General features: G+C 50.9%; 1 protein-coding gene across 3 annotated transcripts in view; it reads right to left on the reverse strand.

The window, feature by feature from the left end:
* Positions 1–1342: 1342 nt before the first annotated feature.
* PDCD11 (programmed cell death 11) overlaps positions 1343–14989 on the reverse strand; it is a 41940-nt gene continuing 28293 nt past the window's right edge. For 2 of the 3 annotated variants that reach the window (XM_060286058.1, XM_030865514.2), the window contains 15 exons: positions 13511–13619; positions 11894–11983; positions 11600–11702; positions 10997–11174; positions 8354–8410; positions 7643–7765; positions 6958–7080; positions 6271–6577; positions 5957–6073; positions 5123–5272; positions 4654–4904; positions 3791–3959; positions 3077–3230; positions 2417–2582; positions 1343–1679 (listed from right to left, as the gene is read on the reverse strand). In XM_060286058.1, coding sequence (XP_060142041.1) covers positions 1508–1679; positions 2417–2582; positions 3077–3230; positions 3791–3959; positions 4654–4904; positions 5123–5272; positions 5957–6073; positions 6271–6577; positions 6958–7080; positions 7643–7765; positions 8354–8410; positions 10997–11174; positions 11600–11702; positions 11894–11983; positions 13511–13619 — 2269 coding nt within the window. In that variant the 3' untranslated portion in view covers positions 1343–1507. The remainder of the gene's footprint in view (positions 1680–2416; positions 2583–3076; positions 3231–3790; positions 3960–4653; positions 4905–5122; positions 5273–5956; positions 6074–6270; positions 6578–6957; positions 7081–7642; positions 7766–8353; positions 8411–10996; positions 11175–11599; positions 11703–11893; positions 11984–13510; positions 13620–14989) is intronic. The other variant, XM_030865515.2, reaches the window with a different exon arrangement.

Below are 14989 nucleotides of genomic sequence, written 5' to 3' on the forward strand. Positions count from 1 at the left end.
AGCCAGGTGACAATGAAACTCACCAGCAGGCTCCTTGTGCGGAACACTGTGTGTAACTGTATATGGACACCTGGCCCAGTGCTGCTGACCTGGGAAGCAGCCCCCAATGTACGCCTCTAGCTTTATTTTCTATAAATTTTTGATATAAAGTTTTTCTTAGTATAAAGGACTAGCTTGGTGTCTGCACGATTGGATGGGCCATGCCACAGCAGGCTGGAGGTCACGGGGACAGGCCCAAATCCCATTCCTGGGGAGGGAAGAGGACAGAGACTCTGGGCAAGACTGACATGGATGGAAGGGAAGGCTGGGGCACAGGGAGAGCCAGGTGTTCCCACACGCAGGAAGGCCCTGGGATTGACGACGTCTTAACTGGGTTCAGTTTTCTGATTTGATCTGGGAAACAGATGGAACACGGCCCTTCTCAGAGGGAAGCTCGGTTAAAATTTCACGAGTCAGCAGATCCTGCCCTTGCACTCAGTAGGGCAGCCTAGCTCTCGTAACCTAGAGCTAGTGACCAAGAACAAGGCCAAGCCCTGCTCTGCCTCCCTCCCATGCCCCTGCCTGAGCCCCTCCACCACCTCTAAAATCTCTGATGCTCTCTCCCTTGTCCCTGTCCTGCTTTTTGGCATATGACTCAGTCACTTCCCATGGAAAAGCTCTCCAGCTCTTAGGACATTTAAAGCTCTGCCCAAGAAAACTTTAATTCCCTTAAGACCAAGCCAAAAATGAACTGGCTTCAACAACTAGCTGGGTGTGTGTTGGCCTCGAGGAACTCTAGAACATACAGGATTATTACTTACCAAGCAGAAGGAGAAACAGTCTTTCTGGGAACTTTACAGGGAGGTGGGGTATAGCGGGCCCGTCATGTCCCCTTCTCCCTCAGGACTCAAGGACCAGCAAGTCAATCAAGGCCCTCCACCCAGCAAGCTCTCCTCAGAGGAGCTACAGGGAGCCAGAGAAACTGTGCAGCTCCCCCAAAGCCACACAGCATGTGGATCCACGTCCCAGCCTCACAGCCTCCACACAGGGGCACGAGGTACTAGCTGAGCTGAGGCTGAGGAAATGCCCAGAGGCTCTGCGATCTAGGAGAGCAACGCGCTTCCCGGACCCTGCTGACCCCCACTAGCCGGACCAAGAGCCTGGCCAGGGCCAAAGTGGGATCCTGACCACAGCGTCCCTGGGGGTCGGCCCTCCATTCCTGCTCCCCAGGGACCTCCCATGAAGGAGACTCTCAGCTTTTCTGGGAGCCCAGGAGCCTACTGCCTGCCACCACTGAGCAGCCCCAGAAAAGGAAAAAGATGAAATAAATTGGTTCCTAAAACAAGCAAAAAGGAATTATGAGAAATCTTAAATCCTTCTTTATCTTGACAGGATTACCCCAGGGATGCTGCAGAAAAAGCAACACTTAAACAGAGTCCTCAGGCAACACAGTTTCTCAACTGCCCAGGCGCCTGAGGGTCGGCCCGGCTGGCCCACTGCCACCAGTGCCCTCGGAGCCAGCTGGCCACTAGTCCTCCCACATGGAGCTCTTAGCCTCCACGTATTCCAGGGCCTTCGCCTTTACCGCCTGCACGTCCTTCTCGGTGCCGTGTTGCTTCTCGTAGTCCAGATAGCGCTTGAAGAAGAACTTCATTCGCTTGGGGGCCAGGCTCAGGTGAATGACACGCTCGAAGATGTCCCTGGGAGGGAGAGCAGCCAGTGTCTGCCTCTTGGTCCCCGGCCACACGATTCCTAGCTAGCCTTCACCCACTTGCTCTAAGGCTCTGGAGCCAGGCCCTCTGTTATCCAGCACTACCGCTTCTACCTTTATTTTTATTCCCTTTATAAACTCCCATCATGTCTGTGGAGAGGGAGAACACCACCCTCATTTTCCAGAGGAACAGAGATGTTAAAGGACTTACTGGTCTGAAGTCACACAGTGAATCTGGACAAAGCTAACGGGATGGGGACAGGCAATGAGGTGTGGCCCTGTGAGGAAAGCTCTGCTTAAAACTCACTGATGGGCTTGGGTGAGGCATCAGTTCTTCCTGGACTGAAGTCCACCACCAGTCTCTAATCCTCCCTGCCTTGGGGGGGATGCTGGCGGTTATCAGTGAGATCACGCCTGTGAACACTCTCTACCATGAGAGCCAGGCTCAGCATTAATTATGAGGAAAACCCAAGTCTCCTGATTCCCAGGCCTGGGGCTAGCCTACCTCCCACCCAAGGTTCCAGCCAGACCAGAGGCTAGCCGCTGAGGCAGAAAAGAAACTGGAAACGTGAATGTCATAGGACGTGTCACGTCAAAGCCGTTTTTCCAGACAGAGTAAGAGAACTGGGCTTCCGGGAGCTGCTGGGGGGCTAAAACGCCTCCAAGTGGCCAATGTTCCCAGCCCCCCAGCAGGCAATTAGGCCTCAGCCTGTCCTCCCCTCTCACCGGACTTCCTTCTGGCTGCCACGCTTGATGAGCATGTCGATGTAGACCGACCAGACATCCGTGCGCTTTGGGTAGGTGCTCAGCGTGTTCTCGAAAATAGCTTTGGCGCGCTCCGCATCCCCCAGCTGGAACTCAAGCTGCGCAAACTTGGCAATCACATCCACGTCTGCAGGGAGAGGACAACTCAGACATAGAAAGCAGATAGATGCCCTCATCAAAACACACTACCCTACAGGGACAGAGTCTGATGCCTGATTCCCTGCTCTTGGGTCCTAAGGCCTAGGTGACGACAAGAGGGACAGTGGGGCGGGTTTAGGGCCAAATACACAGATGGGCACTGATCTATGACTCCCAACAGCAGACATCCTACTCTCCGGACTGAGAAGGGGGAATCGGGGGATGAGAGGTAGGCCGTGGGGCAGGCAGAGGAAAAGAATTAGTACTAATTCCTTTCTGTTCCTCTACCTTCGGAGTTTAGAATTTAAAATGCAACACGAGCTATGTTCATGAGCATACGATCAAGAGCGAGATAGCCAAGTACGCTCCACAAGGCTGTCCTAACACCAGCCCTCGGATGAGGAGACCCCCAGCCCTCTGCCCAGATGGGAGACAGCCTACTGTGCCCTGGGATTGGGCCCGTGGGTGGGAACAAGCACTCACGCTCTTTCTTAGGCAGGCACTCGAGGGCTCGCTGCATCACGCGGTGACTGGCCCCAGCCTGGCCCCTCCGCAGAAGAAAGGCGCCGTATTTGATCCAGACAGCTTTCTCCTGCCTGAAACGTTTCAGCATCCGGTTGTAAAGTTCACCAGCTTCCTGTGGGAAAGACGACATAAGCTGAGGAGAGTGATTAAGACAGAGGGGGCAACGGCAGAGACAGGCACCTACACTTGTGGGAAGCTAGACCTGGGCTCAGACTCCATCAGTATCCAGGCCCAATGTCAGGTACGTGGGGGGAAAGGGCAAGCGCACAGGATGAGGAGAGCGCATGATGGAGAGTCTCCCTCCTAAGCCTGTGCCGTGAGGAGGTCCTAAGACTAGAAGAGAGAACGTGAGCATGAGGAGGGGGAGGAGGAGAGATGAAAAAGGGCTACTGGGGTATGTCGCCTCCTGTCGGTGACACCCGTCGGCATCCCAAGGGATAGACCCCGGGGTCTGCTGTCCCTTCCCTTCCCTCATCCCGGCCCCACATTCCCAAAGCGGAGGCGGGGGAAACGACTTCTCCCACCTGGAAGGTGAGCAAGCCTGGGGCAGGACTGGGTCCAGATGCGGCTGTTCTCCCCCGAGACTTCCCTGCTGCCTTTGGGACTCCCAGGAGCTCGTTTCTAAGTGGCTGAGGTCCCACTGGCAGCCGGCCACCTGGCCCAGACTCCTACCTGGAATTTCTCTGACTTAGTGTAGATGTCAGCCAGATGGAGAAAGACCTTGAGAGGCTCGTTGTACTGCACGGCCCGCTCGAAGACCTTGGTCAGTGACCCCTGGGAGCCGTACATGTTTTCTAGGTTCAGCAGGGCCACCCACACGTTCAGCTTCTCCTGCTCCTCTCTGGAGGGAAAGCAGTCAGCACGTGAGCTCCATCATCTTGGCCCAACGAGCCCCCCACTGCCATCGGGGGACCGGAACTACATCCTCCTCCCCAGGCTCCACCCACGTCCTCAGTTCCCACCCCCAAGTGCAGGCCCCGAGAGGCCCTGCCCCCACTGCAGCTCACACAGACGTAGGAACTCCGACCCCATGGCTGTGGGGTCTGGGGCTCCCCTGGTTTCTGCCTCCACTCCTGGGAAGGAAACCTACCAAATCTCAAACCGGCCTGAGGTCTGGACTGGAAGGAATCTGTGGTCTGAATCTCCCCCCAAACTAAGAGAATGATGCAAAGGAGCGCCATCCCTCTTCACTAGCCTTTGGGAAACCCGCTCTACCCTCTGCCTGGAACATGGTCACCGACATCGTTTTCGCCCAGGTATGTGGAGAGCGTTTTCCCTCTTGTACTTCTGCTCCGAGTGGGGCACCTAACTGAGGGCCCATGCCTCGTGTAAATGTTACCCTTAGCTATCTCGGTGAAGAGGACTATAAAATATAAATGAGCAGATCTATTTCACAGACGGCACATCTCTGAGAGAAAGCCCGTGAACCCACGGGCGCCCGGTGGCAGCCACCCAAACTGCCGCCAGCCTGCCGAGGAGACGCAGCGCCCCCTGGAGAAAGACAGGGCCCCAAGGCAGGAGGGCACAGCCGAGACCTGAAGGAGATGGTCTTGAGCGCCCTCTCGGCCACGGCCCGGGCCTTCTCGATCTCCGTGGCCTGCAGGTGGAAGGCCATGTACTGCAGCCACAGGATGGAGCTGCTGGGGGAGCTCAGCACAAGCCGGTCGAAGTCATCTGCCGACTCCGGCTGCCGCCGGGGATCCATCAGCGCCTCCTCGATGCGGGACAGCTCTTTCTCTGCCTTCTGCTTCTCCAGCTCCCTTTCCTTCCTGCTTTTCTTCTTCTGCTGTGGAAGGCAGAACACCAAGTGAGCAATCTGCTCCTCAGCCCCGGGGAAGTCTGTGGTGGAAGTCAGGAGCTGGCAGGGCAGCCCCCGAGCTCCGCAAATACCCCCAGCCTGAGACGGCCCCACCCCTCGGAAGAGACACCCAGGGTAGGACAGAACACGGAAGACGGGCGCCAAGGGTCCCTGCAGAAAGGACGAAGCCCTGGAAAATACAGCACCGTGGCCTGCTCTGGCTTCTCGTCCTCCTCGCTGTCAGAGCTCTCTTCGCGAGGTGGCAAGGCCGGGGTCAGACTGTCCAGCTCCACATCCCAAGCGAAGCCGGAAGACAGCTGCAGCCGGGGTGCTTCTGCCGGCCTGGTCTGCTTCTCCTGGAGGATCACAGGCGCATGTGAAAAAAGCACTGAGCCCAGGCTGCCCCTGTTCTGCAGCCCCTTTCCACCCGGAGGAGCAGGGACTCCCATGGTGCCCAGAGACCTTTTCTCTCCTCCCACGGCCAGGCTAGGCCCCGGTGCACTGGGGACACTTTTAGGAGTGACATGAAAGCTTCCTTTGTAAATAAGTAGATTTAAGTAATATTTTTAAAAAGCTACATAGGCAAACACATATAAACGTGCAGGCATACAACAGCAGTAGAGCTAGGACAGAGGTATGACAGATGTTCCGAGGGTGGCAGGGATGCGGCACCTGAAGTCTGGGAAGCCCTTCCACACCTGCCCTCAGTCCCAGTAGCGCTGTCCTCATTTCTCAGAGCAGGACACAGGCTCAGACGGACAAGCCTCCTTTCCTTTGCCCATCCCCCCACCCCCACTAATTCAATTCCGCCCCAGCTAATAAACATCGACTAGAATGACTTTCACAGCCCACTCCGCAGGTGAAGCAGCAGCCCTGTTCTCAGGAGCTGATGACCAGCTGAGGAAACCAGGCGCCCCACCTCCTCACACTTTACAGAAAATGAAGACAGGAGGGTGGTGCTGAGGACGGCCCAGCCCTCAGGCAGGGGAGCAGGGACTCCCTCCTGCGGCGGCCCTTCCCCCACATCCAGCGCCACTCACCTGGGGCCGCACACCCATCTCCTCCACCTCCTCTTCTCCCTCCCGGTAGTACACTTCCACACCGCTGTCGTCCTCCTCGGACGGGGCAGTTCTCCTCTGCCTCTTGTTCCCGCTTTCCTGCCATGACAGGCGGGGACGACGCTGAGCCTGGCTTCTTCTCGCCCTGAGCGCCCTTCGCGGCCCCGGGCGGTACCCTCTCCCCAGCCGAACTCAGCCTCTCTCTGTCCGTGAGGCTGAGGCAAAGCAGCTGCCGGGCGGATTCTGGAAGGCTCTCCTTTTCCTGTGAAGGAGGCCATCCTCCCCGAGGGCCCTACCTGCTCACTGCCAGACTCCGGGCGCGGCCGCTTGCCCAGCTTCTTCGCCTGGGGCTTCCGGGGCTCCTTCTTCTCCTTGCTGGGCAGCTGTGCCCCCTCCTGCCCCTTCCCAATCCTCTTCGCTTTCTGTTTCTGATTCTTCCTCTCCTCCTTCTCTTCTTCTCCTTTGCGGTCTCTCTCCTCTGCCTCTGTTTCCCTCCCCTCTTGCTTCGGAAGTGGCAGTCCCAGGGAGGCAGAAAACACGTCTGGCTTTCCAGTGTCGTCGGCGGGGATTGACAGCTCTACCAGGTTCTCCCGGCGGTTCAGGCTATGACAGAGAGACCAGGCGAGCGGACCATGGGGACAGCATAAGGAGCACAATGGTCATAGCGAGGAGCCCACAGTTTCTGGGCCTGCCCCCACCTGCCTTGGAATCCGTGCAGTAATCTCAGGAATGATTTGCACAATTGCTTGGTAGAAAAATACAGAGGGCAGCTGTGTTAGCCCTTCCTCCATCCCCAAAGACGGGTGCCTGTGCAGAGCAAAGTCTCCACAATTGCCTTTAGGAGCTGAGGTAGAAGGCTCCACACAAAGGGAGCTCATTCATCGTTACCTACCACTGCCTAAGCCATTATGTTTACAGTTCACCTCTCCATCTCCACCCAGCGTTCCCAGAGAAAGAGGTGAGAAAGAGAGAAGAACACCTACCTTAGGACCTTGGCTGTGAGCAGCTTGCCTTCGGGGAGATACCTGTCATAAGGAGCATCCTTGGACAGGCTGTACTGGGAGACATGTGGGTATTGGGCCAAACCTGTAACTGAGGGGCCAAGGCTGACAGGAGAGAGAGACAAGCGTCCTGTGGTCAGAAACACAGCAACAGAGTCCCCAGCCAAGCCTAATGCCTCCTCTCTCCCAGAGACTCAAGTTGTGACGAGGATTTAGGACAGACATAAGGTTCCTGGCACTCAACAAAATAAAGAGGGCTTTGTAAACTGGAAAAATCGTCAAGCGTAATGAAGACATAATTGAAAGATACTCTTTACCGTATATCAGAGCATCACAATGCACTCACAAGCTGCTAGAAAGACCAGAAGAAAATGAGGAAACAGAATTACAGCAGGGAAAGCTGTAACATCTGGGGGTTCACGGAACATTTACAAATCATGACCATGGATATGCCATATTCTTTGTCAAAAACACCAAACAAGAGTAATTCAAAACTTTTTTGAAAGTATAAAAAGACTTGGAGTTTAAAACACTGGTGGGAACACAGACTCTCCTTCCTTCATGATCCCTCCAGAGATGGTGACCGGGGGCAGCAGCGGGCCAATCAAGACAGGGCCCGGGAGAACACTCGGGGCTGGTCCACGTCCCCGGGCTCCGCCTCACTCACCCTAAGAGCACACCGGACGGCTGGACGGACTTCACGTAGCCCCTCAGGAGCTGCCCTTCCTCAATATCCTGGATGGAGTTAATCTCAGGATCTGTTATTTTGCTTTTCGTCTCCGGGTTCGTCCTAAAGGAATAAAAGGCTTACTACACATGTACCTCTGACCCCATTTCCCGACCCTCACCCCCAAATCTCCTGTGATAATCACACTTTGTAAGAACACGACTCTGGACCTGTCAGTAGGATATCACCATCAGAGCCCAGCCCTACCCTCTCCTGAACTCCTGTCAGCTGGGGACGGCTTTAATAGTAACAGGGAGAAGCTGAGCAAGCCAGAGGGAGGTTAAACCTCATACATTCATTTCGAACCATGACTTCAGGCCAATCCACTTCACGGCACACTTGTCCCTACTATGGAGCCCTGGGGGCTCCATCACCTCCCCTCGCTAGGACCGCCATCTGGCAACTCTGAACACCACTATGGATGTTTGAACCTTTCTTTGGGAAACAACAGCCTGAGCAGACAGGTTCTTCTACAACTGAATGTCCTCAGCTTTTCTGGATAAAAATCGGGGCCGGGCATAAAGGGGGTGAGCAGGGAAGCAAGCTGGGAGGCCCAAAGCTCTGTGTCAGATCCACACAGCCTCTCCTCAGTCCTCTGGGGCTGGGAGGGAGTTCTCCCCCAATTCTTCCCCCAACAACACAGACACTCACCTGGACGATCGCAGTGACAAAGTCAATACAGGGCCTGTAGCGGACAGCACATAACACCTGGAGTGAGAGCAAAAGAGAAGGAAACGCTGGCGCCAGCCAGCACCTCAGGAGGCTGGAGAGGGCCTCGGCTTCCTCTCCACAAGGCTGAGCAACAGGCGAGAGCAACGGCTCTGTTCATACTGCTCACAACCTGCTGAGGGACTCGGGACAAGTCCCCTCTCCAGGCCTCAGTTTACTAGTTCGTCAAGTAAAAATACCGCTACTTTCTCTCCTCACCCAAGAACGGTGCTGGGAGGAGGAAACAAGAGGATACATGCAAGCCCTACGGAAGGCGCACAGAGCCACGCGGTGAGTACTTAGGAGGTGAGACCAGCCCTGCATCGGGGGCTGGGAGGATCTGGTCTCGTGGAGAGAAAGACTCGGCACAGGAAACCATGACAGGGGGACGGCCTGGTGCCACTGCCGACTCAGAGCAGTGGGTCAGAGGAGCCCATGAGGGAGGCCTGAGCAGGGGAGGCTTCTGGGAGGGAAACAGGGTTTACTCTTCGGGGGGGTTTCCAAACCCACCATGCAATGGTGGTGTCATTTATACCACCACGCAAGGTAGAGAATCTTATCAGTAGAAAGGATCTCAGCAACAATGTAGTCCAAATTCTCCCATGACAGGTGCGTGCCTTTTCTACCAGGGAATCACAGCCCTTAAAGCAGGAAAGGACCTGAAGGGATCATCTGTCTTTAGGCATTTAACCTATTATTCACATTGATAGACGAAGGAATTACAACTGAATGCTACTCACACATTTAACTACAATAATGTTATTTATTTATTTATTTTTTAAGATGTTGGCGGTAGGAGTTTATTAATTAATTAATTTATTTATGCTGTGTTGGGTCTTCGTTTCTGTGCGAGGGCTTTCTCTAGTTGTGGCAAGCGGGGGCCACTCTTCATGGTAGTGCGCAGGCCTCTCACTATCGCGGCCTTTCTTGTTGCGGAGCACAGGCTCCAGACCCGCAGACTCAGTAGTTGTGGCTCACGGGCCTAGCTGCTCCGCGGCATGCGGGATCCTCCCAGACCAGGGCTCGAACCCGTGTCCCCTGCATTAGCAGGCAGATTCTCAACCACTGCACCACCAGGGAAGCCCAATAATGTTATTTTTAAAAAATATTTTGCTAAAAAGAAAAAAATCACACCTGTATTTTGTAAGCCTAAATAAGCGAAGCAGAGATGATCTTGGACTTCCCTCTGACTCATTCTTTTTCTCCTCCTAGGCCCTGGGCATTTTGTGCTCTTTAGCCCTGACAAGTGGTTGAGAATTTACGCAGGTGCTGGTGCCTGGGACACTCGAGACAGGAGGACAATTACTACTTTCCAGTCTCTGCCTCCTGAAGGTGTCTGCTCCACTGTTGGATAACTGTGGTTGTCAGACAAGTCTGTATCGTACAAGGCTGAAATATGCCTCTCCATGCTAGTTTATTCAGGCTATAAAATGGTTTGAAATCTCTGAGGTAGGTTCATTTTTGTGCACCCAAAATAGTTCATAAAGCACCCCCCAACTGCGAAAGGTCACTGCTGTCCTCTTGCAGAGAACACACACAGATCAATTTTGCTTTAATTAAAAAGATGAATGGTTCAATAGTAAAATGAGGAAGCAACTTGGCCAAGCAAAGCACAGAACAAATGTAAACAGCCAATAAACATGAAAAATGACCAGTAAGAGAAATTCAAATTAAAATGCGAGACCAATTTCAGCCTATTCAATGGCAAAGATTAAAAATTAAGAATATCCGGGCTTCCCTGGTGGCGCAGTGGTTGAGAGTCCGCCTGCCAATGCAGGGGACACGGGTTCGTGCCCCGGTCCGGGAAGATCCCACATGTTGCAGAGCGGCTGGGCCCGTGGGGCATGCCGCTGAACCTGCGCGTCCAGAGCCTGTGCTCCGCAACGGGAGAGGCCACAACAGTGAGAGGCTCGCGTACCGTAAAAAAAAAAAAAAAAAAAAAAAAGAATATCCAGTGCTGACAGGGGTGTGAGGAATGAACAGTCATATTTATTGTTAATTGAGATAAAAATTAGCAAAGTCCTTTTGGAAGACACTTTGGCAAAATGCATAACATTGTTTGACCCATCAATTTTACTCCTAGGAATTTATTTCACAGTTATACTTTCACTAGTATCCAAACATATGTGCAAAGATATCCACTTCAACATTATTGTCCATCAACAGAATTGTTTAAATAAACTGTGATTTTTTAAAAAACACATCATGCAATACTAAAAAAAAAATGTTAAAAATAAGGTAAAAGAACAAGGCTGATTTCAATATACTAGCACAGGAAAGAAAAAGTGTATGCTAAACTGTCGTGAGAAAAAAGCAAGTTGCAGAATAGCACATAAAATGAAATTCTACTATTACGTACGGGCACATTATACCTATACATGTTAGAGTCTTGAAAGATAGAGATCAAAGTATCTAATGGCAAAAAGTGGTGGAGAAAGAGAGGAGCAACAGCAATTTTCATTTTCCATTTTATATACTATTTTTTTCTGGTACAAAATCACACATCTATAATTAAAAGGAAAACAAAAACAAAAAAACCCCACCAATCCCACGGAGAGCTGAAAAGAGGAAGAGAACTCAGCCTACCTGACAATCTTCTGTGGGGTAAAGTTTTCCAGGGGCATCTCTGAGTAGGAGTCACTCACGTGAAATATACTGACTCTTCCGATCTTCCCAAAGGGGAACGAGACGGTCAGTCCCTCCTTGGGAAGCACCTTCACCACGCGGCCCATGGCCACTTCCCCTTTCTCGAGCTTGTGAGGACCTGGCAGGAGAATGAACCAGATTCAGGGAAGAGGAAATGAGCCAAGAAAGAAGCCGAGACACTGGCCAACCAGAGTCCAGGGGAGGTGGAGGCGTCCAGACTCGGGCTGTCTAGGCTGAGTGGACCTGAATGATCACACAGACCCAGATCACCATGCCATGTGGTCAAGAATGCCAGGGCCATGTGGTGGACAAGCCTTTCTGAGAGACCAAGGAAAAACAACTGTGTAGGTAAAGGTGACTCAGACACAGGCCACAGAGCAAAGCCCCGAGAGAAAAACTATTCCAAGGACATAGCCACCACACTAGGCTTTCTAAGGACTCTGAAACCCACGGCATCCTTCAACCTGGGCAATGACTGAAGACCTCTTCCCGACCCCTTCCACCCCCTCCCTTCCCTGACCAGGTCCCATTTCATCACCACACCTATGAGTGAAAGACACAAGAAGGCCTTGGAGGAATCTGGGCCAACCACGGTGGCCTTCAGGGCCTGGCCAATCCGGAACTTCTTATCTGGATGTTTCAGAACCTGGAAGGGCAAGAAAATTCTTCTGATGTTTGAGGAAAGGCCTGTCATTTATCCAAAACCACAGCATTTAAGTCTGCACGGTAAGTATCTCCCACAGTACAGTTCCCTGTACCCACTGTGAGCACACACCAGACACTAAGTTGAACTCAGGGAGCTGGGGTTTCCTCTCCAGGGATCTCAGGCACACTGACCTTGAAGCTAAGAGAAGTGAGCAGTAAGGGAATTCTCCCCCGGATGTCTGGAGCGATGTCCACCTCAAGCCATTTCTTAACCACGTTGTACTGGGGGAAAAAAAAAACAGGAGGAGAAATGGAATGGGCAGATACAAGCGTCTCTTCTCTTCCCTTCACCAAAACAGACTCTCCCAAAATCACAGGGCTCAAAGAGCCCAAAGCCTCCATTTTCCCAAGGAACAGGAACGCACCCCTATGTCCCAATGCCCCTGTCCAACCTCCACTTCTCGCAGGCTTCACTCAGAGTCTAGCTCAGAGCCTTTGCCAGCCCAGCAGAACATGCATCTCTCCTGGTGCCTCAGCTGATTAGGAGGCAAAAAAGGCCTCAGAGATATCCTCAAGCAGTAGGACCAATCCCACTGACCTCTGTCGCCTCCCCCAAACTCAGTTGTGCCCAGTGAACGTTAACCATCTTCAGGGACTAACATCTTATTTCTAAATCAATTTAGATTTTGCTATTGACATAGTGCTCTGCCCTAAATACACACCCCAATTTTCAGGTCAACTCAACAAAACATTTATCAAGCAGCCACTATGTATACGGCATGAGAGTGATAAGTAAAAGCCAGGCCCTGCCTTCAAAGAGATTACAGTCTGCAAAGAGTAAGTCAAATGAGTATGCAGGAGCAAGCAACAAGTAAGAGGTAAGAGCATAGTATGTTACGGGACCCTGTAGGAGAACTAGTAAGAAGGGAGGGTTATCTGTGCTGCACCTTGAAGGGTTGTAGGCAATAAGAATAGACAGTACTCCCAGTGTAGAAATAAAGACAAGAAGGGAAAAAAATAGAGGAGGTTTTCAGCATGACTGGTATACCAGATTCATAAAGTCTGATTATGAAGAGCTTAAACACCACTCTGAGGCATCTTGGGTTTATGAATGTCTACAGACAATAGGTAACTAAAAGGATCAAGCACCACAGACATACTCAGATACATGCTCATGGAGGAAGAATCTGGCAGCAATGAAGAGGAATTATCCCTCAGGGTCAAGCCCAGACCAACCTTCTCTCTGATGTATTCCAGCTGGTATAGTTCTCACTGATCCCTTCCCTTTACTCAACTCCTGTTCCTCTTGGGGTTAGAACACATAACCTGGCACCCAATTATATACTGTTTTGCACTGTTCTCGAACTTTATAAAAGGCAAGAATCTAAAATCCAACATTTTATTTTATTTTAAATAAAACATTTTTATTTTTATTTAAAATATTTGTGTGTGTGTCTTCTGATATAACTTTATTTGTGGACACTGAAATTTGAATTTTACATTATTTAAAATAAAATAAAGAACTGGATTTAAAATCTTGCTCTATGATATATTTTTCTTTCCATTTTGTACAATTAATCTATAAATATGTAGAACTGTGGGTTGCTTGCTAGCTGTTTTGTAAGCCATAAATTTAGCTCCTTGATTAGACCAGAAGTTTTCTAGGAGCAGAGGCCTTCTACTGTCTTCTACAAACCAGCATGGCAGCAAACACAGAAGCAAAGTCTAGTGCAAATGGTCATTGTCAGTTTCTCCCCGTTTTCTTCTGTAAGAGGGACAGCATCGCATTGCAGGGCGTGCACTACTCACCTTCTTCAAGAAGCAAGTCACAGTCTGACCAGCCTGGTACTGTTTAATCTTCTCCAAGCGGCTAACAGAATGAGTGTTGAGAGCGGTGTGGCCATCCTTCTCCAGCTCACTGGTTGCAGAAAGGCAATGCAAAGAGTAAACCAACCTCTGGATAAGCTTCTAGCTTGAAACCATCTCCCTCGAGTGGCCATGGATTGATTTTACAGGACTCCGCTAACTCATACACACCCACCATGCACCACCCCCCGGCCATTTCTCTCCTTAAAGGGGAATGAATGTTCACAATACCTGCGTGAAAATTAATCCCTTCCAATTCACTCACCTAAAGCAGGGAGCCAACAATAATCTTTGTAAGTATAGGAAACAAAACTATTTTACTTCTTTCAATGCTTTAGCTACTGCTTTACAGTTTGCAGAACTGCTTTCACAAATAATCTCTCACTGAATGTGACAACACTCTCATGTGTGAATCAAGTAGGACAGATACTTTTTTTTTTTTTTTTTTTTTTTTTTTTTTGCGGTACGCAGGCCTCTCACTGCTGTGGCCTCTCCCGTTGCGGAGCACAGGCTCCAGACGCGCAGGCTCAGCGGGCCCAGCCGCTCCGCGGCATGTGCTTCCCAGACCGGGGCACGAACCCGTGTCCCCTGCCTCGGCAGGCAGACTCTCAACCACTGCGCCACCAGGGAAGCCCAGGACAGATATTATTAAATTCATTTTATGCTACAGACCCAGGAGTTGAAGTCAGAGTTCCTGATTCAAAAATCCAGTGCTCTGTGCCCTATGCTACCTCGGCATTATCACTTTCTTGATTCTCTTTTTCTTCTCAGAAAAGCAACAAGGAGATGCGGTCTGAAAGTTATCAGTCCACAAATCACTTCAAAGGAAGCACAGAATTCCCACCATTCCAACCAGCCCAGCTTACCAATTCAAATTTCTAAAACAAAACAGAACTCACCAGTAAAATGGTACAATACTGGTAAAACTGTAACGTGTAATAGCAAGTACTGGTGAATATAGGAACACAGGAAACTCATACACTAGTAAAGCTGAAACACACCCAGCAATTCCACCCTAGAGAAATCCCTGCACATGCGCACAATGGAACGAGTTCAAGGATGTTCACTGTGGCATTGTGGAAACAACCATAAACGTCTTCCATCAGCTTGAAAATATATACAGTTTGGCACAGGCACAGGATGGGTTACTGTTTTAACTCTAGGCCCCAAAATGGAGAAATGGCAAAAACAAAATTTTGAGTGATGAAAACAAGCTGCAGAATATTAAGCACAGCATACTATTTATGTAAAATTTGAAAACCATACAAAATAATTTTTTGTATATATATATATATATATATATATATAAAATGAAAGTATAAAAGCAAGAGATGGATATATGTCAAATAATGGAGAATTCATCCTCTGGGGGTGAAGGGAGAAGCCTGGGAAGGGAACATCTGTAAAATGTTATTTCTTAAA

Source organism: Globicephala melas, chromosome 16 (assembly GCF_963455315.2).
Source record: "Globicephala melas chromosome 16, mGloMel1.2, whole genome shotgun sequence".
Classification (NCBI taxonomy): domain Eukaryota; kingdom Metazoa; phylum Chordata; class Mammalia; order Artiodactyla; family Delphinidae; genus Globicephala; species Globicephala melas.